General features: G+C 39.6%; 2 protein-coding genes across 3 annotated transcripts in view; one reads left to right on the plus strand and one right to left on the minus strand.

Annotated features, from left to right (window-relative positions):
• Window positions 1-3515: 3515 nt before the first annotated feature.
• Window positions 3516-4929, minus strand: LOC116056809 (hydroxycarboxylic acid receptor 2-like). Its single transcript, XM_031309163.2, has one exon. It carries the CDS (start codon window positions 4811-4813, stop codon window positions 3851-3853), a length of 963 nt encoding a protein of 320 aa, XP_031165023.1. The 5' UTR covers window positions 4814-4929; the 3' UTR covers window positions 3516-3850.
• A 3280-nt stretch (window positions 4930-8209) lies between these two features.
• hip1rb (huntingtin interacting protein 1 related b) overlaps window positions 8210-26307 on the plus strand; it is a 21173-nt gene continuing 3075 nt past the window's right edge. Inside the window, exons 1-27 of one of the 2 annotated variants that reach the window (XM_031309158.2) lie at window positions 8210-8676; window positions 16343-16406; window positions 16992-17134; window positions 17267-17323; window positions 18051-18131; window positions 18236-18312; window positions 18520-18581; window positions 19401-19541; window positions 19714-19771; window positions 20156-20231; window positions 20340-20507; window positions 20623-20678; window positions 20785-20857; window positions 21360-21543; window positions 21632-21720; window positions 21814-21930; window positions 22017-22118; window positions 22299-22493; window positions 23194-23341; window positions 23546-23632; window positions 23743-23850; window positions 24024-24160; window positions 24939-25049; window positions 25177-25235; window positions 25507-25537; window positions 25690-25752; window positions 25908-26008. In XM_031309158.2, coding sequence (XP_031165018.1) covers window positions 8590-8676; window positions 16343-16406; window positions 16992-17134; window positions 17267-17323; window positions 18051-18131; window positions 18236-18312; window positions 18520-18581; window positions 19401-19541; window positions 19714-19771; window positions 20156-20231; window positions 20340-20507; window positions 20623-20678; window positions 20785-20857; window positions 21360-21543; window positions 21632-21720; window positions 21814-21930; window positions 22017-22118; window positions 22299-22493; window positions 23194-23341; window positions 23546-23632; window positions 23743-23850; window positions 24024-24160; window positions 24939-25049; window positions 25177-25235; window positions 25507-25537; window positions 25690-25752; window positions 25908-26008 — 2675 coding nt within the window. In that variant the 5' untranslated portion in view covers window positions 8210-8589. Of the gene's footprint in view, window positions 8677-12569; window positions 12696-16342; window positions 16407-16991; window positions 17135-17266; window positions 17324-18050; window positions 18132-18235; window positions 18313-18519; window positions 18582-19400; window positions 19542-19713; window positions 19772-20155; window positions 20232-20339; window positions 20508-20622; window positions 20679-20784; window positions 20858-21359; window positions 21544-21631; window positions 21721-21813; window positions 21931-22016; window positions 22119-22298; window positions 22494-23193; window positions 23342-23545; window positions 23633-23742; window positions 23851-24023; window positions 24161-24938; window positions 25050-25176; window positions 25236-25506; window positions 25538-25689; window positions 25753-25907; window positions 26009-26307 lie in introns of those variants that run through there. The other variant, XM_035992772.1, reaches the window with a different exon arrangement.

Consider the following 26307-nt stretch of genomic DNA (forward strand, 5'->3'; position numbering starts at 1 on the left):
AAACCAGCTATTCAATGAGAAAGGTATATTGAGTTTTGAAGACCTAAGAGCTAGTTTTGAGGTCCCCAGGACATCCTTCTTCTTGTATCTGCGCTTAAGATCAGCCCTTAAATGTTATGGAGTGCCATGGGGAAACCGTCTTGAGGCACACCCAGTCATTAAATGGTTTGTTGATTTTCCTGTGAGAGGATTAGCGTCCAAGATCTATGCTAAATTGATGCAAGTATCCATAGGAGAACTCCCAATAGCAAGGAAATGGGAGCGAGAGCTGAGCCCTAAGGGTAACGCAATTAATTGGGAGACAGTCTGGGACAACATTTTCCATTGTTCTAAGAACTCAAATCACCAGCAGATCCAACATACTGTATGTCATAGGACATATTGGACTCCTCAGAAGAGATACGTGTCTAAAGTCATTCCCACTCCCTACTGCACATTCTGTCAACCTGAACAAACTGGAACCTTCCTGCACATGGTCTGGGAGTGTGAACAGGTGCATGAGTTCTGGAATAAAACAACATCAATAATATCTAAGGTGATAGGATGACGAATTCCTTCTGACCCAATTGTTTTGTTGCTTAATGAAGACTCTAAATTACCTGCTTGGGAGACAGAAGAAAATTTGGCTAGCCGGCTCGACCGCAACCAAGAAAATGATAGCTTAACGCTGGCACTCGCTTTGTATAAAACAGTGTTTGGCATATCTTCGAGACATAGTTATGCTTGAGCTCTCTACAGCAAGGATTAACAAAGCCAAATCATCACCATTGAGCTACGGAAAAGTGCAGCAGCACAAATATCAGACCTAATGACCTCAGCGCTACAAGAAATAGAGGAGAGTGACTAAGCAAGGTGTGATTTCCGTTTGTTTGTTTATTTGTTTTGTTTTCCTGGAGACCACAGAGGGTGGGGGTGGGAGAGGGGTTTTGTTCTTGTTCAATTTGTGTTTCTGTTCTGTATGTTTAAAAAAAAGAAGACAAAACAGTAAAAAAATCAAAAATCAAAGGCTATTCATCTTTTTTTATTTTATCACCTCATGGCTTGTTATTATTTGGTGTATGTTGTTATAACTGTTGGCTAACATGCAGTAGAAAAAACTTCACTATCACTTTAAGTCTTAAAATGAAATGAATTTATGTCTGTGACTTAAAATAACTTAAATGTGAAACGTATACTAGAAAAAGTAGTCAGATTGCTATTGCCTATTTGACTGTATTTCAGAGTCTGTATGTCTGTAAGTATGTAAATGTGCTGTAGGATGCACTCCTTTATATATTTAACCCCCATTTTCTTAAATTAGGTTTACTATATTCTTTATTGTAAAAAAAAAAATCTGTTACTTTAATCTCTGTGAAAGATATCCTGCCTAAGTACACATTTTTGCCACAACTCGTGAGTCCATATTTAGTTACCACATTTGAGGGGTACTTTTTGACATCTGTATACACAACAACTGAAACTGTGGGTAAAACTCACACTTAGTCAAGGTTCAGCTTATATTTGGTAGATAATGATCAGTGAGAGCACACAGATACAAAAGGGCTCAGGGGGCTGATGTGGTGAATGAACCACAAGCACTGTACATCAAAAAGATGCTTCCTGTTTGATTCAGGTAGAGTAGTTGATACAATGAAGTCAGAGCTGCATCTCAGCCAGTGTGAGCTTACTTCTCTTTCAAATTCACTTGACTTTTAAAAACGGAGATTGCTGTGTGATTATAATGTACAGTAATAGTCTCTTAAATTTGTCTTCAGTGTTGGGTTGAAATGGCACATTTCACAAATCAAAGACCAAAATGACGTGTTTTTGAAATTGGTATCCATGTATGGGTTGAAATTACAAATTGGGTTTTACTATGCATGTCTTCCACAAATTCCACAAAAAAAATATGTTTGGGCTGCATTGTAACCTAAGACTAAATATGGATATCATATTTACAGTCTATGATTGTAACCCCTGAAATGTATAGAGAAATAATATTCCTTACCTGGCAGTGTAACATGTTTCTTGTGTATTACTGTATCATACCCAACTTCCATTTGTGTTTACCATAATATGAAGAGCATGAATAGGAAAGTAATGTGTATGCAAAACGTATTCTATAGAGACATGTTTTTAAAACCTGCCAATAGTTATTTAGATAGTTGGTGGTAGTTTAATCTATTAGTAGTATTGCTTACTGTAAATGTGTATTAGAGATGTGATTCAAGTGTTTCTATATGTAGTTATTTATTTGAGATTATTATGTGCCTGTAAGGTAATTGAGTTTACTTTTGGTCAAGGTAACAACCCTTAAATGGCTGTCTGCATACTTTTTGGAGAATCATCTAAATGTAAGGGAGGAGGTGTTTGTGGTTTATTATATTTGTATTTATAAATGTGGTATGAACCACACTATCTGTACTGAAAATCATTGGCTGTTTCAAAGAGCTCACCAGATGCACACATCTGCAGCAGCTTAAGTTAGTCGTACATGAGCTGTGTGTCGTGCTGTTTACTCATTTATGTGAATTAAGTTACTTGTTTTTCATGTTGCATTAAATATTTTGCCTTTTGTATAATCAAACAAGCGAAAGTCCTCTACCTCCTATAAGAAAAAAACTAGTTTTAATAAGGCCACATAAGTCAAAGCCAACTTTATTGTCAATTTTGGCATATGTACAGGAGAGGATCAAATTGCTGTTTCTCTCAGACCTTATACAAGTACAGAAAATGAACAAATAAAACAAAAACAAGGTTTTAAAAAAATAATAAGATAAAGACAAAATACTTAAAATATTCTAAATATTTACAAGTTAAGTGTAAAGGGGGGGGGGCGACAATAACAAGATACAGACAGATCAAGAACAACAACAAAAACTGTAATAAGTAGTTGAAGTAGAACAGATTACAAAGTGCAAATAGAAATGGAAGATTAAAAAAAGATGTGCAGGTAATATGACATGATGATTCCACATGATGAGTAATTAGCAGAACATAACAAGCAAACATCTAAATTCCATAATATACAGTATATTCTCACCAACTCATGTTTTGTTTTGTATTGGATGTGTAAGATAGAAGGCCGTTTGACCAGACTACTTCACATTTGAATTAAATATGCTTGTGTTATATTGCGTTATTGTGACAAATCGCATTACTGTGATCGCAGAATGCAACTATTTAAATATGAATCCTTGATTTATTTTGGTTATCAATTCTTATAGTGACTTCTATGTATTGTGTGTATGTATAAGTGTGTGCACTTCATGGTAGGTGGAAGTCAAATGAAGTAATCCAGGGAAACATGGTTAAAAAACACTTTTTTAATTTTACCTTTATATATCTCATTAATAAGACTGATTCTGATCATTTATTTTTTATGTTGCTTTTTTTTTAAAGTAATTGTTCATTTCTTACACTGCACTATAACTTGTATTCTTGTATTTAGAGCTGCAAAGATTAATTGATTAGTTGTCAGCTATTAAATTAATCGTCAACTATTTTGATAATAAAAAATCGCTTTAAGAAAAAGTTCAAATTCTCTGATTCCAGCTGGTGTCTGTATAAGTCATACTAAATATTAAGTAGGCTACATAAATTATTTCATGGCTTTACATGAGCATATATGTGGCAAAAGAAATATTTTTAAAAAGTGCAGACAGTATATAGAGAAGTAAAAATAACTTTCCAATGTTACAAGAGCATCTTGTAACAAAGGCAATTCTTTTTTTTAGGTGCAGTACTGGATAATTACTGTATATGAGAAGTAAAAATATAACAATCGTTTGCACTTACATGACAACTTTGAAAGAAACGTGTCACTTTAAATCAAGCTGCATCTATCTCAATGATTTCCTAGATTTTGAGATCACAGCTGGCTGAGCGACTGGGAGCCTGTTTCTCGAGTTTTCTTCTCTGCACTTTCAGCAGTGTCTGCTTGGGACAGATGAAGAGCTTTCCTGCAGATGTTCTTGAAGATAGGGCTGGAGAAGTAGTAAACCACAGGGTCCAGCACGCTATTGAGATAGGTCAGGCTAATGGTGATGTAAAACGTGGTGGTCAGGTCTTCCAGTGCATGGCAGACAGAGTGGCTGGCTACTTGTTGGAACTTGATCCAAATCAGCAGCTGTATGATGTTGCTCGGGAGGAAGCAAATGATGAAGAGCACCGCCACTACTGTGATGAAGCACAGAGCCTTCTTAATCTTTGCATGCCGGGCCAACTGTCTCCTTCTCAGGTGGCCAATAATTTGGAATGTGCAGTAGAGAATCACAAGCAGAGGCATATAGAAGGAAAAGACGAATGCAAACTTATGCCAGTTCAGATTACTGTTGGCTTCAGTCTCAATCATGAAGCTCTCACAGTAGGTTGTGTTGTTGTGTTGCAGAGTGAAGACATGAGCTGACATTGAGATGGTGAGCAACCATAGTGCAAGTGCTCCACACATGGCTTTGGAGATACTTAGAGAGTTGATGGGATGATGGGGATACACCACACGCATGTACCTATCCACAGCGATAGCCATCAAGAAGATGGTACTTCCACTGCGGTTCATTGCCAACATGAAGAGGCAGGTGTTGCAGAGAGCGCCTCCAAACTTCCACTCGATCTCAGAGATGTAGTAGCTGGCACGGAAAGGCAAAGCCATGATGAGCAGAAAGTCAGCCATTGCCAGGTTAAAAAGTAACACCGTGCTGCTCTTCCAGGGCTTCAGGTGGAAGCAGAAGATCCAGAGAGCCAAACCATTTCCAAGGACTCCCAAAACAAATTCTGTCACCAACAGTGGAGGGAGCACACTGATCAGCAGAGTTCCATTGAAATTGCATTTCATGTTGAGTTTTCTGTTGCCTTGCTGGCTACAGATCAGAGGAATAACACATTGAGGACTGTCTGCATTATTTAAAGGTACTGTAGGTAGGATTGTGAAGATCCAGGATTTAGCCAAAAGATTTGAACATCGACAACTTTTCAGTCCCTCCCCCCCCTTTCTGCTAAAGCCCAAACGGTCTCCTAAGCCCCTCCCCCCACGAGGGAGAATGAATGCGTATGCCTGAGCAGTGATTGACATGCAGTTAGACACCCCCCCTCACCCTGATTGGTAAATCTGAACAGGGAGCGGTGGATTTTTGCAAATCACACTACAGGCTGTAGGTTTTTTTTAAATGATCTGCTTTATGTGGTTCTACTCGAACATAGAGTCAGTTTCAGCAAATATGACAGAAAGTTAGTTTTATAAGTCTTACCTACTGCACCTTTAAAGGGAAACCTCTATACGAAAAAAATTGTGAAGTGGGTTTTTGCATTTCTAGGAAGCCCGGCTGTACTGCTTCTCATTAAACGTTAACACACACAGTTATTTTAAAGAAGGGTTGATTATTTCCATCAGAGGGGCCAGCATTATTGAACATTATCAGTTTACAATACCTTGCATGTGAAAACCCTTTAAACATTTTGACCTTGAGGCTTAAAAATCATTAATGAGTCCTTTATCTTATTATCTTCAGTTGAAATCCACTTACTGCATGTTTAACTATTCTTGTTTCAATTATAACCATTACTAAATGTCCCTGAGAAACTCGTGGCTCTTTAAATTTAGGAACTGGAAAGTATTATCACGTTTTGCTGTTATATAATTATTTTTGAAATCTTTTTATAACAAAGCAAAAACATGCTTTTAACTTTTTACTCCAAAAACAAGTCTGTTTTAATGAAGGGTCTTGGTAAGCTAACCCAACAGCTTTAGAGAGGCTTTGATGTGAGAAATTGCAGCAGCTGCACCACACTGGTTACTCTGAGAACAAAAATTGCAGCCAGATCGAACAAAAAACTCAACTCATTGTAACACGCACTACATGCACAGTATAAATAGACTGTAATGTATGTGCGTGAGTGCACATGTGTAGATCCCTGTTGGTGCACACATGCATGCATGTCTGTTTGTATTTGGATATGTTTGTGTGCAGGTGTGGATGTTGGCAAAGATACACATTCATGTAGTGTATATGGAGTTTAAAATTAATATTTCTTGCCCTTTGGGTGGGGATGGTGTGAAGTGTGATGGTTTTGTAGATTCGGAGATGAGCAGAATGCTCTGGGGGTGGTGAGACTGATGGTTAGTTTTCAATTTGTAACAAGTGAGCTGTTGTACAATGTAAATCATGGCAATGTATCCATTGAAATAAACATAAATAAGAAGAGTAACAATTTAAAAACGAAATTTGAATCTAATACCTTATTTTGAGAATGCTTTAGAAATAATGAGGAAGGAAGCTTGACAAGATAGCAGTTTCCTTTTGTGTGGTGTCTATTGTGGTATTTTGTGATGATTATTTGTATCATTTACTGTCAATGAGTCATGTTGAATAGGCCACTGGTGTGTAAAGAAATGGTTCTTTCATGAACCTTACTTATAATAGGCTAGCCTTAGAGAGCTCACACACTCAGTTTTGATAAACCTATACTGCTGTCTAGTGGATAACATTTGAAAATGTGGATTTACCATATATTTTAGAGACTGCATCATGTGAAGCACGTTTCCCTCAGTCGGTTTTCAGGGATCATTCCTCCCCTCATGTAGCCTCTGAAGGGAAGTTGTCAGGTGGTGCAAATTTTAACAAGAAATTAGTTAAGAGAGGATAAACGTGTAATTGTTCAGTTTATGTACAAAACATGTCAGAGTCAAGGAGTAGCAAATCTTCCTCTTTTATTTTTTTGTAAAAGGCTGTGTTTACAGACGCACTATAATGTATACATAGAAGTAGGAGGGTGAGTAGTGAGAGAGGCTGTAGGCGTCACCATTGCTAAGCATTTAATGAATTAAGTTTTTTTGTGGCGCACCTTTTCATATAAAAGCAATTCATAGTGCTTTACAAAACAACAACATTAACACAGATATAAACTGACATCACAAAAAGCAACTGTGGGGGAAAACCTTTCCATCTCTGCTTTTTGATTACTACCCACGCAAGTGTGCACTGAACCATTCTCCCATCATATCAGTCACTTTCATTTCACATGTCTGGGCTCCCACTCAGTAATTTATCAATGGATGTGAGTTGGGCCTTGCCAGTTCAGAGACTAGTTGAGAATATGTTTGCAGTGTTCAGACCGTGCGCAAAAATGTGAAAGAGCCAGTTTATCCTGCCGGGCAAACACGTCCTTTTGTTCCCTTCTCCTGTTGTCCCATCAGCCCTTGTGTTTCTTTCACCTGCATACTTGGGAACAAAAGATCATGGTCACTACTCCACCCGGTGGAACTAACATGAAATTCCAGTCCTACAACCTTGAAGGTTACTGAAATGCGGACAGGGCCTTAAATATGAAACAACTGAAGTGTTTGTTTTCTTATTGCTCTTGGTGAGGGACTGAAGAACTGCACGAGTTGCATATAGTCAACTGTTCTTACTGTCCGACTTTTGACTTTGTATCGTGATTGTTTGACTTATTTCTGAACGTTTTGGCTGAAGCTGTGAAATGATAAAAGATGAAGGAAGCAGTGATTGAGGCAGACTGAACAGGTTATTTCACATACCTCAGGTCATATGGTTTGTCAGCCATGGTTAGGCAAAGCAAGAGGCACAACGTGCTAAAAACCCCACAAACCATTAAAGAAGGATATAAGGGAGTTTGAGTGAAAAATCCATTAATATATGTTTTGTTGCTCTTATCAGCTTTCTTTCTCCTGTTTCTATAACACCCATTGAGTTATCCTAAAAGACTGAAGACATTTTGAACATTGTTCATTTTATTGTAGAGGACTTATTATCATTCTTTGCATTCTTTGCTTAAACATCTTGGGGACACAACAAACTGCAACCACATGAGCACATCAGCTTAACAGACCCAAAACACACCCAGTACATTCATTTTAAGCTATGGTTGAGTTTGCTTTATGCCATAACACTGTTTGTATTAGGTATGGTGAATAATATGACGCTTTATAAGTAAGCTACATAAAGTTAAAAAAAAATGTATGCTAGTTGTTGGCCTGGCCTATAATTCCATGTGTCACATAGTCTACCAAAATGTAGGCATATCCTCTGAGATTAATCAGACCTCCATTTCATGGTTTATGTCACCACTTGACTGTTATTGTACTGGAAGATGCAATCCTGGGATTAAAATAATAATAACGAGGGTGGAAAAACTGAAATAATCCTCATGCGTTTTGACTTCATTGAGGTGACGTCACTGCCTACAGCTGAAGGAGACGGACAGAAGAGCATGCAAAAAAAACGAAAAACACAGCACAATATAATAATGGAAATGCTGATTTAAAACACTTAACTGTGATGGTATAAAGTTGGAAAATTTGGCATGCGAGTGGGAGGATGTCGGCGGCAGAAGACACGATGATGATTTCCTCCACCTTGGGGGAGGATCCGTCCACGTAATGCGAGGCAAACACACTTGCTCTTCCTCCTTCAGCCGCGATGCATCACCAGCAATGAAGCCGCAGCTTGGAGATGTCCTTCGCGCACACACATAGAGAGACTGGAGTCTAGATAGAAAAAGAAACCTCTGATATTTCCTCTCGTCTGGACGTTTTTCGCGTCTCCTTAAATAAAATACTGTTCTTGCTAAAAGCGTCATTGTCAAAACTAGAGGATGAACAGCATCAAACGTGTGCCCACACGGCTGAAATCCGGGCGGACTGATCTCGGAGCGGAGAGGGAACATTTTGACAAGCAGCAGGTAAAAATATAAGACTCGGCGGGTTAATGCTCACTGCTGGATGAGAAAGCTGCGCTTTATTCAGGCCTGCTGTGGTTTCACCGGGTGACCGTTTGCGGTGCTTACATCGTACCGCATAGGCCACATTTCCAATTAACACCTTGACAAACTTGTTTATTTCACAATGTTTTTCAGACCAATGTGCTGCAGTTGTCTAAATTCTGAGAGATTTGACCATTTAATATAGATGCATTTGACAAGAATACTGAAAGCCAACTATTCATTTATCTCTGAAGTCTGTCCATAGGTATCATGCTGATCTAGTCCTTCCTGTTTGGCCACCTTTCCTTCTTTACAATCATTTGTCTTTAACAGCCTTATTGTTGGATATAGTACTATTAGGACACAGCAGGCACAGCTGGAAAGAGCTTAAACTTTGAGATATTACCCTGTGGAGTACTAAGAAATCAGATTCAGTTTCCTTTGAATGTGTGCACTGAAAGAGTGAGGTTTGTCTCATTCTTCATGCAACAACAGGTGCATGGGACTTCTGGTTGTCAACTAACTGCAGTCATACACCAAGTAAACTCTTTATACTCATTACCATCATACAGTACAACATCCTTCAGTGTAGACAGCATAAATGCTTAAATCTGTTTAAAGATGAACTGGCTGCACATAGAGCTGCTGCTTTAAGTAAATTCAACACCCCAATCTGACTTGGAAACGTGAGATTAAACAGCTGCCTGGGAGTTTAGATTTACAGCACTTTCAGTATTATGTTATCTAAAATGGGCTGAGCTTTTCCTCTGCTTGGTGTATATTCCTCTGTTAGTGTTTTATTTGCTTTCAAAGCACGTGTAGAGAGGTGGAGCTTAGGTGCTTGGACACCTGCTTGTCTTTTATCTGCACCCTTTCTCACAAAATAGAATAAATTATATGTTACATTTTAATCATCATCACATCACATTGTAACATTTAAAAAGCCCCTATTTATTTTACCCAGTCCCCTCCCTACTGCATGTCTGTTGCCCTGAGTTCACTTGTTTAATGTTGCAGCAAATGGCAACAAGTAGGCACAGTTTTCATTTCAAAACTAGGCATAGTTATCTAACTAGTTCCATGTTGTGCAAAAAAATGTCAACAAGGGAGGTTGTATGTAAAAGACAATCATCAACATGTTGTTTTAAACAGCATATTCAGAATTGAGTGGAACTAGTTAAATTAACTGCTTTGAACTAATGTTCTTGTTTAGATGAATGACTGATGCCACTACTCAGCTGAATGAATCCACTGGGCAATGTGCAAATGAGGTTGGCGTATGAGGAAGAATTAGACTCCTGATTATTGTAGGGCTCTACAGTATATCGCCTCCCAATCAGCATTTTACTACAAGTGGTTTGGATGTGGAGACTCAACTAGTAGTGTAGGGAGCCCCTATATTTCTCTATTATATATGTCTCTTGTCCTAGCAGTTCTCAGTACTGCTGATTCACCCAGTACTGAAACTCCTGCTGCACCTCTCTCACTATCTCCGGCGTTCTCTCCTCTTTGTTGACCTCAGTACCAAGGTTGTGTGTGTGTGTGTGTGTGTGTGTGCTGTTTGCTTTCCCTCACTCCTGTTGCCTGAGTGAGCGCCCATAAGAGAGAGAGGAAAGGGGGATGGGAGGAGGGTAAACAGCTACTGAGTGGGAGTAGAGAGAGATAATTAATTAAAAGCATGTTGGACATGATTGTGTCACACATTAATAAAAATGCTGATGTGTTAAGTGAAGACTTTGTTTTTGCAGTGAGATCTTATGTCAGCTAATCATGAACATCATGTGAATCATGAGCTAATTAACCAGCTTGGCCAATTGGACAACATACAGTCATGGTTGCAAAAGAACAGTTTATCTTTTGTTGAATATTTTAGTGGATGCTGTATTAACAATTAACTTAGACATAACCTTATAAGTAGGGCTGTCAGCATTAACACGTTAATCGCGATGCGATTAAGGGCTGAGCATAAAGCGGTCATTTTTTAAAATCTTATTAATCGCATAATTTATTAATTTATTTTCACTTCACTCGGCTTTGCGTTGTGCCTAACAGGCTACTATTTTGCCGTACTTCCTCGTAACACATCCTGCTGGTGCCACTGATATGCCTGCACTTCTCTCTGATGCTCTGAAACAGACGTTACAGGCAACAGAAACATTGCTGCGCGTGACGCTAGTTAATACTATACTCGACAGCAGCTAACGTTAGCCTACCGCTAGCTAGTAGCTGGATTAAACATGGTTAAATGCTGACAGCTAACGCTAAACGGTGTAAAGTTTGTCTGTATTTCACTGTAGAGGATTCCGACACCGGGATGTAACAATCTGCAGCTGCTGTTGTCGGAAAAACACAGACGGTGCGTTCAATGAAACTGGTCATTTACAGCCTCGTGGTGCATTCAAAGTTGTTGTTAAATGCCCTTTTCCCATCTGGTGGTTGTTTTTGTCATTCAACAGCTATTTACTAGTGAAATAAGTTATTGGTATAGTGATTACATTATTATTAAATAATTTAATTTTGACGATATGGCCTTAGTAATAAACAAGCCATTCTTTAATGTCGCAAACTGTTTAGTACCCTTCTTTTTTTTTAACTTTCTTAAAAAGTATCGGTTCAGGCACCGTTAAGGCACCGGTACCGTTTTAAAAGTACCACTTTAGCACCAGTATCCAAACCAAACAATACCCAACCCTAATATTGACTCTAGATTCAAATGTGTGACTAGATTAAATATACAATAAACAAATACAAATCTTAAAATCATGTTCATAAAGTAATTTTCTTTGCATTCATTTGATTCCCAATCAAGATACACTGGTAAGAATTGCTTTCCATTGTTAATATGTACTTAAAAACAGTTCTGAAATACAAAATAATAGAATTTTAATCATGTGATTAAACATGCGATTAATTATAGAACTTCAACGATTAATCGCGATTTAAGAAAATTGAATCGTTTGACAGCCCTACTTATAAGACATTACCTTTTTATCTGTGCAGCCATTCGTTCACTTGATTTATTCACCCTTTTTTAATTTCATCCATACTGCCTTTGTTGACATTGTTCATAGTGGCCAATATCCAGGTGTGTCCTTTTAAAGGTCCCATGGCATGAAAATATCATTTTATGAGTTTTTTTTAACATTAATAACATTCCCCCAGCCTGTCTATGGTCCCCCAGTGGCTAGAAATGGTGATAGGTGTAAACCGAGCCCTGGGTATCCTGCTCTGCCTTTGAGAAAATGAAAGCTCAGATGAGCCGATCTGGAATCTCCTCCTTATGAGGTCATAAGGAGGAAGGTTACCTCCCCTTTCTCTGCTTTGCCCTCCCAGAGAATTTGGCCCGTCCATGAGAAAGAGAGAGACATCATGGCTTGCAAAGTGGCAGTTGGTTAAGGCCAGTTGGAAGGATACAAAACTATCCAGTGTGTGCTAGGATTATTGCCTGTGTTGATGTGGGAGAGGCTGTGCTAGTTTAATTAGAAAAAGGGACAAAGAAGGAGAGGAGCAATATAAAGTTAATAAAAATATCAAAACAACCTCTTTAAAAGCATTTGATCTGAGAAAGAATATTACATTACAAATACAGAAAAAGTTGAAAAGAGATTGAAGAGCATTTTGAACACTTTAAATCCAAGTGTTTACTGAAAATGGTGTTGATTATATTTAACCTTCACTTTGCATTTCCTTTGTTGCTTCTGTGATTTAATACACTGGATAGGTAAAAACTTTTGGCATTCTTGTTAGTGCTTCATGTAGCTAATAGGTGTGAGCTGTGCTAAAGTCTGTTTGTGACCTTGTCAGCCAGAGCCCCAGCAGCAGTCTGTTGAATTAAGCTGATAAGGATCTGCAATAAGTGCTCTTGCCTTGGGGCATTATGTCCAGTGAGAAGCAGCTCAGGTGTAGCGTTGATGCTTTGACTTCATGAACTTCACACATTCTGCCACACCAGGATGTCCAAGCACATGGACACGCTGATGAAAGGCAGAGATGACAAGGTAAGGCAGAGACGCCTCAAGGTTGGAGGTATCCATGCAGCATGAAAGCTGTAGATTGTAGAGTGAGTGTAGAGGCTACATTAATGCTAGCTGGCAATAGATACTTATGGCTGGCCTCGGGGATTAGTCCAGGCTTTCCCTTCCTCTCACTTCTCCTCTCTGCTGATCAGAGGATTTACTGACGCTTCAACCAGATGCAGCACTAACTTGTTGGACAGTCGACAGTGTCCGCATGTCTGGAGCACTTGGACCGAATTATTAAAAAAGTTTGGATTTCATCTGACTTACCTTTGACCATGGAATTAATGAAATGCTATCTGTGTTTGTTAGTGTGTGAACTGGGTGTAGGTTGATGTGAGGCTTGATAGTGAGAAATTGTAACGTGTGGTAGCAGAGCTTTTGTGTGTTATAGTGAAAAATGTATAGTTAAATACGTAGTTAAATTTGCAGGCAATTAAAGAAGCTGACTAGTAATTAGAGCTGTAATGAAGTCCCCTTTTATCTCTAAGAAATTGTGATTGATCACGGTTTTCTGATGTTGTATAGACCAAATGGGCAATCAAGAAAATAATACAGATAAATTGATTATTAAAATTATCATTAGTTGCAGTCCTGCAAGTAATTGAAGGGTTGCTACTTTAGTTTGATCCCCATAGAACCAGTGCCCATTGCTTCCCTAGTAGCCTTGAGCAAGGACATGTAAGGGTATGTACACTGGAGTTCTCCCATGACACTGAAATTGACTATTATTTCCCAAAATGCTGCAATACAATACACTAGCTGGTGTTCATGTCTGCATTTTGACAGTTAAGTAGTGTAGTATTTGGACACCATCCACCTCATGTCATGGATTCGGTGTCCTTTCCCTTTCCGTCCCTTTCCTTGCTCTCTCGCTGCTCTCTGACTGACAGCGATCCTGAATGTACTATGGTAGTCTCCCTGCAGCCTCCCTGCTCAGCGGCCATCTGTTGAGGCCTCAGTGCCAGGCTCTGTGTGCCAGAGCGCAGCTCCCATCCAACCGAATCGTCTACCCCAGCTGTCGGCCTTCCTCCCCCAACAAACCCCTCATTGTCACACATGCCTCCATGCTAGCCCGCTGCACTTGCCCTGTGTAAACGAGGAACTAGCAGTTCATTTGCGTCAGTAGCAGGCGGGGGGGAGGTCACCTATGAACCAATACACCCCTCTCTCACTCTGAGCGCCACAGTTGCTCCTCTGTGCTTTGTTGTGTGACCGTGTATGTTTTGGTGGTTCTGTGTGTGTGGATTGGGGTGAGGCGGTAACTCCAAGGTTTTGTAATGTATTAAAGAGGCTTTTTTAGGGTTTTGTGGGATAAGCGGCCTCTGCCACTGATATGTGATTATATTTCAAACTGAGATGTGACATGGATTTCTCAGCCTGTGTTTAATGGTAATACCAAATAACCAGAGTCTTATACCATCATTTACTGGTATGTGCAACTTCTACTTCATATTGTGGGCACACACTCATGTTAAAGGAGCCTTTTTATGCAGGAAGATACTTTGGGAAAGGCCAAGAGTAAAAATGTTGCTCCTTTTTAATGCTTGAACTGCATGTTGGATTAGTCTATTATGTAATACTGTGATGGTGAAGCATCACACAGATACTGTGGGCCAGATGTGTTAAAGGCCACATGACAAACAAGTAGATATGCATTTCTATTGCTGTACTTGTATTGTATTTTGTATTGTCTTAGTTTTGTCCTATTTTGGTGGCTTAAGTCCCTAAATATTAAAACAATCACGGCTAAGTATGTTGGGAAAATTAAAAAGAAAATTGTGTATTTTTCTAAGCAGCCCTTGTTTTGTGAACTGTACCAAGCTGTTATTTTCCTGCAGGTTTTGACTAACTGGTTTGGTTGATTGCGACACCTCAGTGGGACATGGGACTGTAGAGTGAGTTATTCTCTGGCCCAGTGTTGATTACTTTTTCAGCACACTTCCCTCAAACAAAACACAACACTGAATTGTGACTTAAGGCAGGGCACACCACATATTTTTTTAAGCCTGATTTAGCTGTGGGTGGGGTCACAGTAGTCCAGGGTAATTGTTCTGTGTAGCCACAGCTTTGATCATTATGTAATCGTCATGTGTAAGTGAGTCAAATATCTCTCGTAGGATCCCCAAAGGCGACATCATGGTCAAGCATGTTTGATTGTGTAAGAGATAGTTGTTCTACATTCCTCTACTGTACAGTTGGGCTCAAATTGAAATTCATTTTAATTCATTTAAATTTACTTTAAAAGACAGGAAGGAGGAGGAAGAGACATATTATCTCCGTGTTGCCCACAACCAAAAATACTTCATAAATTCCTTTTACAATTACAAAGGTCATAATGGAAACGCAGTTCAAACTGTGGAACTCCTTGCACATCATACAGCCCACAGTGTAGAACGTTCTTTATCTTTGGCTTGCATCAAATTTGGACTACATTTTGTTCATGCTTTCTCTTTGCAAATCAAAGCCCTCAGCACAGCTGCTGTCAGCCATGATCAGCTCCATGGTTATTTCCGTATAAAATAACTGTGAAGAAATGCATTCTTGTTAGTGAAGGTTTACCATCCATGAAACGGTGGCAGAGCAATCTTTGTTTTCAGACTTGTGTACCAAAGCAAGAAATTGTGTCTGCATTAAGGACGACCGAAGGTACAGGAACACTTCAAATGTCACTTTTTAATGGTTGCTTATAATCCGTTGGCCTTGGAAATAATTGATAAAAGAAAAACGTACACTTTAGCTTAAGAGGGATTTATGTATATCACATTTATTTGCAGATTAAAGTTTTTTTTAAACATTAATAATGATGTGATTTTATATATATATATATATATATATATATAAAGACCAATAGACATCCAAAAAGGTTATAGTGCATGGTCAGTAACAAGACAGCTACCGGGGAGCTGGATTCAATGTCTTGCTCAAAAGCACTTCAGCAAGGTGACAGAAGGAGTAAATCTCTCCCAAATGAAGGATTGCTCCCCTAGTCTCTAACCTTTAATTTTATTTTATTGGCACTAAAGGATGACCATGACAAGAGCACTCTAGTGTAACATGACCACACCAGGCAGTTACCATATTGCTTTTGGGCTGTGGTGTACTGTATCTAAGGTTCATTGAAATAAGTGAATATCCATGGGGACACACATTCAACAGTGTGGAGATCCAGACTATGCGTTTTTCTCCATCTCTTTAATCTCTTACTTCCTGCTACTTTTCAGCGACACTTGTTTTACCTGCTGGGCAGGTTGCAGAACTGTCTGCTCTGTGGTTCTGGTGAGACTCCTTACTAAACTTAGCATCACAACTATTCAAATCATCAAGAAATCTAATAAATAGTCTGTTTTTGGTCAGTTAAAATCAGGCTAACTATAAGGTGAGAGCTGAAGGTCTCTCTGTACAAGGCTGCGTGTACACAGTGCAGTCATTGTTTCTCTGATTCATTCCTGCCATTGCAGTGCAGCCTGATATCATTTGTTTGACTCCTGGTCTTTGTTTAACTTCTCATGACTTAAGTATTTTTTTTTTGTTATGTCTAATGTAAGCCCTACAACTAATGGTGGTGTAAGTGGAAAAGCAAGCCATACCAGATCTTAGATTAACTCCTTCTCTCCTCTCCTTTTTAGCTGAACAGCATCAGCAAGGCCATCACCTCTGCTGAGACACCTGTGAAGGAGAAACATGTACGCCGTATCCTTTTTTAAAAAAACAAACAAATCACCATTTCCAAACTAACAAGAGTAGAGTTTTTCTGTTCTGTTTTGATCAGTAGTGTGTAGCACTGCCTTCACATCACAACTTGTAAGGTAATTGATATGTAAGACATACATACCCTTTTCATGTCTCTGTTTTTGGACAGACAGAGTCATTGTTTACCTTCATAGGGGAAATGTGTCAGCACAGTTAAGTCATCATGAAACAGCAATTTGGGAGAATGTTTATTCTGTAATTTGATGTATTTCCTGTTTGAACAGAATATTAGGGTGGGATCTAACAGGAACACCTAAATCTGTAATGGTACACAAATGGGTTACCAATAAGAATAATGTATTCCAGGAGGATAAAGTAATGAGTTATAGATAGAAACAAATACAAAATAGTACCTAATCATTTTTCCTAAATAGGTGCAGGCTATATCATGGAAACCTGACTATCAACAACATGTCTGTTTTCTGTTTTCATTTCATTGTGACGATATGGGAAATGGCACATGTTGTATATGGAATAGGCAGCAGTCCTGTGATAGTTTGTGCTTCCTTAACAACACGACAACAGGAATCATCCTGGGGACTCACAGGGAGAAGGGAGCCTACACTTTTTGGTCCTATGCTCTGGGCTTCCCTCTGGCCAGCAGCTCCATCCTCAGCTGGAAGTTCTGCCACGTACTGCACAAAGTCCTGCGGGACGGACACCGCAATGTACGGCACCAAGTACCCTTCTCTTACAGTTAAATATTTATCTGTACACTAAGGGATTGTCAGAAAGGCAAAAGCCTTACATTTATTTAAATGTAACTACTAGAGTTGGTTATTAAGCTGTCACCTTCACAGGTTCTACAAGACTGCATGAGGCATCACAGTTCTCTAGTTGAAATTGGGAAACTATGGGTGAGTCTTGGCATATTTGTTATGACATCTTTTTAAAAAGTATTTTCCATAATTCCAAAGAATGCAGAAACATAAATGAGTGGATATATATATATATATATATATATATATATATATATATATATATATATATATATATATATATATATATATATATATTAGGGCAGTCAAACGATTAAACTTTCTTACCTGCGATTAATCGTTGAATTTCTATAGTTAATTGTGATTAATCGCATGTTTTATCACATGATTAAAATTCTATTTTGAATTTTCAGAACAGTTTTTAAGTACATATTAACAATGGAAAGCACTTTTTACCAGTGTATCTTGATTGGGAATCAAATGAATGCAAAGACAATGACTTTATGAACTTGATTTTAAGATTTGTATTTGTTTATTATATATTTAATCTAGTCACACATTTGAATCTAGAGTCAATATTAGATACATTTATACACACACATATATTTATATATACATATGTATGTATGTGTGTGTATGTATGTATGTATGTATATATATATATATATATATATATATATATATATATATATATATATATATATATATATATATATATATATATATATATATATATATACATACATACATACATACATACATACATACATACATACATACATACATACATAGATAGATAGATATACACACACATTATTTGTGCTTTTTATTATTATTTGTGCCTGTCTGTTCCTGTGGTTTTCAGAGCAACCTCCATGACAAATACGGACAGTTGGTGGCTCTGTATACCAAGCTGCTCTGCACAAAAATGGAGTTTCATGTGAAGGTAAAGAGCATCCTCTGTCGTATGTCACACCACACATTTTGTAAGAATTCACACTGTGGATGGGAATAGGCAATAAACCTACATAAAAAAATTTACCTCTACAGCATCCAGAAATCCCACCGAACCTGGAGGCCACAGATGAAGTCCTGGAGCGCACTGCAGGAACGGACATTAATAATGTGTGAGTTTACAAATACTGCGGAAATAACTTTTAAGTATCTGTTTGGCCTTAAATCCTCAATCGTCAGTCACAGCTGCTGCCACCCAAACAAGTTGAAAATAAAAGGACAAGCCCTGCTGCTCCTTTAATTCCACAGGGTCACATCATCATTGTTTCTGAATGGGGCCTCTTTTCTGTCTAATGGAGGTATCAACTTCTCTCCTGCAGGTTCCAGCTCACAGTTGAGGTGTTTGATTACTTGGACGCAGAGCTGAGGCTGGCCGAGACAGGTGAAAAAAAACTCCACCTTTCCCCTATCGTACTCTTCCAAGGAAGAGAAACTTGAGCTACAGTAGAGGGCTGCAGCCTGCTGACATTATCTATTCATGTACAAACGTGAGCCCTTTGAAGAGGGTTATTATGAGCAACTCTTGTCCTGCCTGTGTTCACATAGACTGTAGTCCATGTTTTTCAGAAAGTGATTTCAATCATGTGGTTGGTTTTAACTCATGTCCTCCTGTTTGGCCTAAATTGTGTTTTAACTGATGAGGAAATGCCTTCAATTAGAGGACATTAAGTTGATTTCCTCTGGACCAACTGCAATGGTATGCTCCTCCCATGCCTGCAGGGTGGAGGCCCAGGATCACATCTCAAACACCATAAACAAATTTTGCAGCTCTAATGTGACTGAAGTGTACTCTGTAGGTGTACTCACACATGCATTCTCAGTCTCAGCACTATGTTTTGGAGTCATTGGCACAAGATGTCCTTACTAATGTTTGCATGTTGCTGAAAGTATGCTACCTCAGCAGTCAGCTAGGCACTCAAGTAACAAGAGAATCAAATGTGAAAACTCACTCTGCAACACCAAGTGTCTCAATGGAGGAGTCTGCAATTTTTTTTTACCAACGGTATCTGCAAAGAGCCCCCCTCAGAATCATTTACATAATGGGTAAAGTACAACCTATGTTTGCACCACAAGAGGCCTTTATCAATAATCCAATGAGGACTGGACAGAGGCATCAAGTACACAACAAAATGTTTGGTAAGTGACAGTCAAAAGAGATCCTTAACATGCACTGTATGCTCCTGTCTTTGATCTCTCCCAGTGATCCGACAGCTCAACACATCCATCGCCATCTCCACTCTTACATCAGGCCAGTGTCGGCTGGCCCCACTCATCCAAGTCATCCAGGACTGTAGTCACCTTTACCACTTCACCGTCAAGCTGCTATTCAAGCTGCATGCTTGTAAGAACAGTTATTACTCCCTCTTAGCCTAAGAATTCTGGGATCAATGTGTTAAATGTTATATATCGATACAATAAATCAAGTAAATTATGGCTATAATTTAAGATATGGCCTTGAGATTAGTTATGTGTCTCAAAGCATTAAAAACTGTGTCCCATGTTGTGGATTTCAGGTCTCCCCGCTGACACTTTACAAGGTCACCGTGATCGTTTTCATGACCAGTTCCACAGGTAGGTCATCCATGACCACAGGCTATGAGTGAATGAGACGGCAAATGAGAGAGAGTAGTGTGCAACATAATCCTGCCTCACCCAGCAGTGCCCATGCAAATGTGCCCATCACATCTTCCCATCCCCTGCCCTTTGTCAGTTGGTGTCACCGTCACAGACACATTTATATCTTTGCCGCTGAGTTAAGAGAGGAGTGTCCAGGGTTGGGGAAATGGTGCCATTATATTCACACATCTAATATTTATTACAAATTATGTAGTTTAATTGTTTTACCTAATGGTCCATGTGTATTTTAGTACAATGACAAACATTTGCCATACTTGCCAACTGTTCAGTCAGAAGCCATCTATAAGTTAAGAAAATATTTTGTCCTTTGTCCCACAGTCTTAAGACCTTCTTCAATAAAGCCAGAGACATGCTGTACTTCAAGAGACTGATCCAGATTCCCAAGCTGCCTGATGTAAGAGCTCAGAGGGATGGGGATAAAGGTTTTCTCATAGTCAACCATAAATAAAACGATAACGCACTGTTACAAATTTAACCAATACCCACTTTTTCTCTTTGTCAGTCCCCACCGAACTTCCTGCATGCAGCCTCACTGGCCAAGCACGTGAAGCCAGTGGTGGTCATCCCTGATGAGTACGAACCAGAGCAACAAGAAGACGATGATGATGATCCAGAGCCGCTCATCGAGATCAGCGAAGCCTCAACAGCCAGCATACAGGCACAGCCACAGGTATGGCACATAAGTCACAGATGCATGTAGGTATACAGTCACTCACACAAGTGCTCATACAATTCTATCATTATGTTATGTACATTTTTTCACTTATTATTTAACTTTTTCTCAGCAACTGGACATATTTGATCAGACGTTTGGACCTCCAAATGGAGGCCTTAATGACAGGTGAGCCAGGGTGTTTTTCACTGTAACGTGAGTGTCAACCATACTATTTGGTTTCACTATGCAATCTGTGTCAGCACACTATGACGTTGTGTTTTCTGTCCGGCAGAGATCTCCAGATTGAGAGCCTGAAGCTGGACCTGGAGTCGTTGAGAGCAGAACTGGGGAGAGTCAAAGCAGAGGTAAGGACTTTTGAGACTGAATCACCTATTGCTTAGGTTTCAAACCTTGTTTGTGTGCATAGAAGAGCTGTGACAGCAGAGCGCATTATTATCTACATGCAAAGGAATCTGGTCTTGTGCTGGGTGGATGCAAATGCTGCTCCTGACATGTGGAATGTGGCAAGTAGCCTCTGAAGGAGACAAGGATTTCCAGTTAGGATTTTTGACGTCACAGATATGGTTCCAGCTTGCAACCTTTTTTGCTTTTTTTTGCCTTACATCTTTCCTCTCTCTGCTGTGTGCCCCACGTTTTCTGTTGCTACAAAAGCAGATGTAAAGTAAAAAGATCATGTAATAAGATTTGTCCGTTATCAAGAGATGAACTGGTGGTGTTTTGTAAAAATAAATGCATCTTGTGAGTGTGAATTTCAAGATTGTCATGTTGAATGTTGAATAAACGAAATGTGTACTGACACAAGTGGATTATTCCTGAAGTGTCGATCTCTCTTTTCCTCTCCTGAAGGCTCAGCGTTACATCACACAGCTGAAGTCTCAAATCAACAGTTTAGAGGCAGAACTAGAAGAACAGCGTGCACAGAAACAACATGCTCTTGTGGAAAATGAACAACTGCGCATGGAGCTGGAGGCTACGCGTCGCCGAAACGCAGAACATGAGAGCTCACAGGCCTTTTTCATTGAAGCAGAAAGTAAAACATACAGTCATCATTGTCTCATATTCATGGACAAAATGTGGTCAAGTACATACAATAACGCTGTCATCTCTTTGCTGTGCAGAAAAAGCGCAGGCCACTGAGCAGCGGTACAATAAGATGAAGGAGAAGCACACAGAGCTGGTGGCCAGCCATGCTGAACTACTTCGGAAGGTACAGACAAACTGCAGACCAGTCCAGAGTTTTAAATTAGATGTCAGCACCTAGCTGTGTGTGGTAACAACACATGTGTTATTGTGCTGACAGAGTGCAGACACTGTAAAGATGCTATCAGCAACCCAGCAGACCCAGGAAGAAGTGGAGAGGACCAAACAGCAGCTGTCATTTGAGGTTGATCGAATAAAACAGGAAGCTGACACAAAGGTTGGTGGCTTTTTTAAAGAAAACATGGAGGTTTCAAGGTTGCAGTGTAGATGTATGTAAATAATGCTGTTTTGTTGTCACTGTAGCTGGAAGAGCAGAAGTTTGAAATGGAGAAGCTGAAGAGACAGCTGGAGGAGAAGATGGCAGAAATGATGCGCATCAAGGGGACTCTGCAGAGCAGTGAGAAGGTGAGGGTTCTTCTGCAACAGTAAAATACAGCAACAACCTTGATGATGTTTAGCTAATTTACCATCATTTAGTATTTAGAGTTCTATGTTTGGAGGCTTGAAGCATGTCATACGTTTCTGGATGGACTTTCCTTCCGACACTCACGGCCATCTGCCTCTTCTGGCTTCTCTCTTTGCCAGACAACGGAGCAAATGAACAGCTCAGTGACGGCTCTGCAGGCGGAGAAGGAGCGTCTGATGCGATCTGTGAGTGAGAAGGAGGCGGAGCTGTCATGTCTGCGGCAGGCTGCGCAGGTGCAACAGTCGTCACTTCAACAGGAGCGAGAGAGGAACAGCAGGGAGCTGGGAGAGCTGCAGGGAAAACTGCAGGAGAAGGTGAGTCAGGACGGTCGAGCCAAGCTCAGCAGTGTGAACAGCAGACTAGTCTCAAGTCAATACATTAAGTTGTATTCAGCAGTATTTTAGGTCTGTGAAAAAGCATGCAGGCTCATAATTACAGCTATTAATCACATTACAATCAAGCCCAAATATTGTACTGTACAATATACACCTCATCAATCTTTGACTCACAATCAGTTTTTAAGGCATTTTAGAAATCATGCTGTGACAAATAATGGCGTCCAAACTGGTTGATGACACACGCTCTGCTGAAAAGGAAAAGGCTTGAAGCACAATTTATTTGCTTATTTTGTACAAAGATGGCCACAAGGTAAGGCTAGACCATGGCGACAATATAACGGAAAGACAGGGTCTGAATACTGCAGGGGAAAGTGTGCTGTAGTGTAATCTGGAGTAAGCATCTTCGTGTATTCATCAGGCTAATCAAAAACACAGGAAATACACAGAAATACACACAAGAACATACTTACTGCACCTAAATAAGGACAATATGGACACAGGCTTCATTTGGTCAAATCAGTCCAACAGTAACTCTTGTTGTTGATGAAACTGTATTATTGGGTGCAATGGATGCAAACATCTGTATGTCAGTATAATTATGTTGTCATCAACAAGTATTAAACCATACATGTATGCATGTTCTTTTGAATGTATATTTGTGTGTGCATACATGTAGTCAAGTCAGGAGGAGCAGCTGAAGCAGAAGCTTCTGGAGGAGCAGTTTGCTCTGCTGCAGGGCACTGTCACAGAGGCTGAGAACATCATCCAAGATGCTGTTGCTAAACTGGATGATCCCCTTCATATACGCTGCACCAGCTCTCCAGGTCAGTCCCCTACTTTATTATTTTACCAGACATAAACTGAACAGATTAACAAAGTAAGAGATGTTTGTGAGAATTAAATAAGTAAAAAAGCAAAGACCTTGACCCTGGCTGGTTGACCATATACAGTATATTGTCTATTCTGAAGACTTCAACAAAGCTTATGTTTTTATTTTTTCAATCCTCTTGTTTGTCCTGCAAACACAGATTACCTCGTAAGTCGGGCAGAGGCCACATTGGGCTCTGTAGACAAAATGAAAAAGGGCCATGCAGATTATCTGAGTAACATGAGGGGTGAGTTTGCTCTGCTTCTTATTCAACATGATCCTGCTGACCTTATGACCGTTTGTGGCTGGTCTGTTAATGTGGCATACTGCTCTCTTTATGTATGCTCTTGTAACCAGATGCTGGAGGGCTGCTGAGGGCTCTGACCCAGTTCTCCCACTTGGCTGCGGATACAATCATCAACGGCAGCGCCACTGCACACATGGCACCTACTGACCATGCAGACCGTAAGGAATATCTGGACTAGCTCATGGCATTACACAAGTTATACTTGTAGATTTTAGTACTTATAACCCAGGACATTCATACACATGTAAAGCTACATCTCAGTTTGTGTGTGTGTGTGTGTGTGTGTGTGTGTGTGTGTGTGTGTGTGTCCTTACTATTTTACACCCCTCAGGACTGACAGAGAACTGCAGAGGCTGTGCCACTCAGAGTCTACAGTTCTTCCGGGACCTGAAGTCCAAGACCACCCTCCCAAGGGCGGACCCGGCCTCCATTCGCGTAATTGTTCAAAAGATCCTGCACTTGGGCCAGGTGAGAGACACTAACACCAAATATCTTTACTTATGTTTTTATTAAATGTGCCAGGGCCTTTACCAACAGTAAGATAACGAGCCCCAGGTTCACTACATGAGATATGAATAACAGTTCTGTATAGACATTGATTAAATTAATACACAGTTTGCGGCTTGCAGACAATTGTTAGATAAAAATATGATTGTGAATAATACAACATCTGTCGCCCTGCTGTGTAACCCCTGCACTGTCTGCACAGTGTGCAGTAACCTAACGTAGGTTTGCTGCGAACAAAGAGATCACTGCTGCATCATACTGCTTATTTAGCATTTTCTGTACGCATTCCTACCACTGCTTGTTTCTGGGACAGTGAGGTAAACGAGTACTCCAACACCCAAAGTGGAAATGAACTCTCAATATAACTCTCTTTATTTTTTGCTTCCAAGGAGGCCTAACATGAATTGCTGAAATTGAGATTTTGCCTCTGACTTTGACTTGGTGTCAGTGGGTGTTGGATTACTGATACATGAACTATTTTAGCTTCCCTCTACAAAAAGAAGAAATCCATCGGAAGCACATCCAACAACCTCCATGCAGTGTTAGGATTTGGAAATATAATTTGTGATATTTTTGTAATGATATTGTATGATTTGTCAGGCTATCCAATTTTATTTCCCCCTAAAGGCTTGTTAACATTTGTGGTCAGTTTTCACCAGTGATGTTTTAAGTCCTTACCAATATTGTTCACTTGTGTTTTTTTTATCATTACTAATCATTTTCCTCTTGTTATATCCAGGAGCTGCGGCCAAAAGGCATGGACATTCGTCAGGATGAGCTAGGAGATCTGGTCGAAAAGGAAATGGCTGCAACATCAGCAGCTATTGAGGAGGCAGTCCGCAGGATTGATGTAAGTAATGTTAAATCTTTAAACTTTAAGATGTGCCAATATTATCTGTAATGATTTTACCTGTAATGTTGTGCAGTGTAGTGTATCTATTGTAACTGATAAATGTCATGTATGGTTCTGTATTTAGGAAATGATGAATCAGGCACGAAAGGACACATCAGGAATTAAACTGGAGGTCAATGAAAGGTTTGTTTTTGGGACTTCAAACGCCAACTTGTAACAAGATGCATCATCGTTAAGGTTAAATTAAAATCAAACTGGGGACAGTCATAGTCTTTGAGATTTTGAAATCTGTCATCACACTAATAATTGTATGCAGAGCCCAGTACCAAAATGCATCCTCTGTCTGTTACCCTTTTCTTTCCTGTCATTCTTTAATGACTGTTGTTAACTGAAGAAAAACCTATAAATCACTGTGTACAATTTGTTCTAACTCAGCTATTTCACTCTTTTACAGAATCCTCAACAGCTGCACAGACCTGATGAAGGTACTGTTGTTTGATGTGTTTTAACTAATATAATGTATGTTCTGTACCGCCATATTCTACCCTGCATATATCCTACCTTTAATCAAAGTCCTAACGAACATGTGTGTTTTTTATTTCTTGGTTCTCTTCTGTTATTATCTGCTCTTCCGTAGGCCATCCGCATGCTTATCATAGCATCTACAGACTTGCAGAAGGAGATTGTCGAGAGTGGGAAGGTGAGTCACGCTGTTCTAATTTTGAATCCTAAACTGGCAGCTCCGTTTTGTTTGAGTTCAACAGCTTTTGTTTCTGAGATCAAACTGGGAGCTGCTCTGCTCCATTCAGAAAAACAACTAACAATACTAACAGTACTGTTGTTTTGCTTGTTCAGGGCGCCGCCACCATTCAGGAGTTCTACGTCAGAAACTCCCGCTGGACTGAAGGACTCATCTCTGCTGCCAAGGCTGTGGGATGGGGAGCCACCGAGATGGTGTAAGTTTAACAGGCAATTACATCTTGTATCGTTATATCATTCAGTGTATTTCATGTAGCATTTTTAAACACCACTGTCAAATTAATTATGATTCTTACTGTTAACAAATGGTCTACACAGGCCACACATGTGGCTGTTTGGCTAATTACAAAGACAAAGCTGCGGTTGAATAGTCTTTTTTTGCTTAGGAATTTCCCTAACTGAAATGACCCGGAAGTATCTAAGTGGCAGCAATGAGACGAGCTGGTCGAATTCTCTAATGTTAAGGAAAGGTGCTTCAATGCTCCTTTAGCAAAGG

The sequence above is a fragment of the Sander lucioperca genome, chromosome 2, assembly GCF_008315115.2.
Source record: "Sander lucioperca isolate FBNREF2018 chromosome 2, SLUC_FBN_1.2, whole genome shotgun sequence".
NCBI classification, from domain to species: Eukaryota; Metazoa; Chordata; class Actinopteri; order Perciformes; family Percidae; genus Sander; species Sander lucioperca.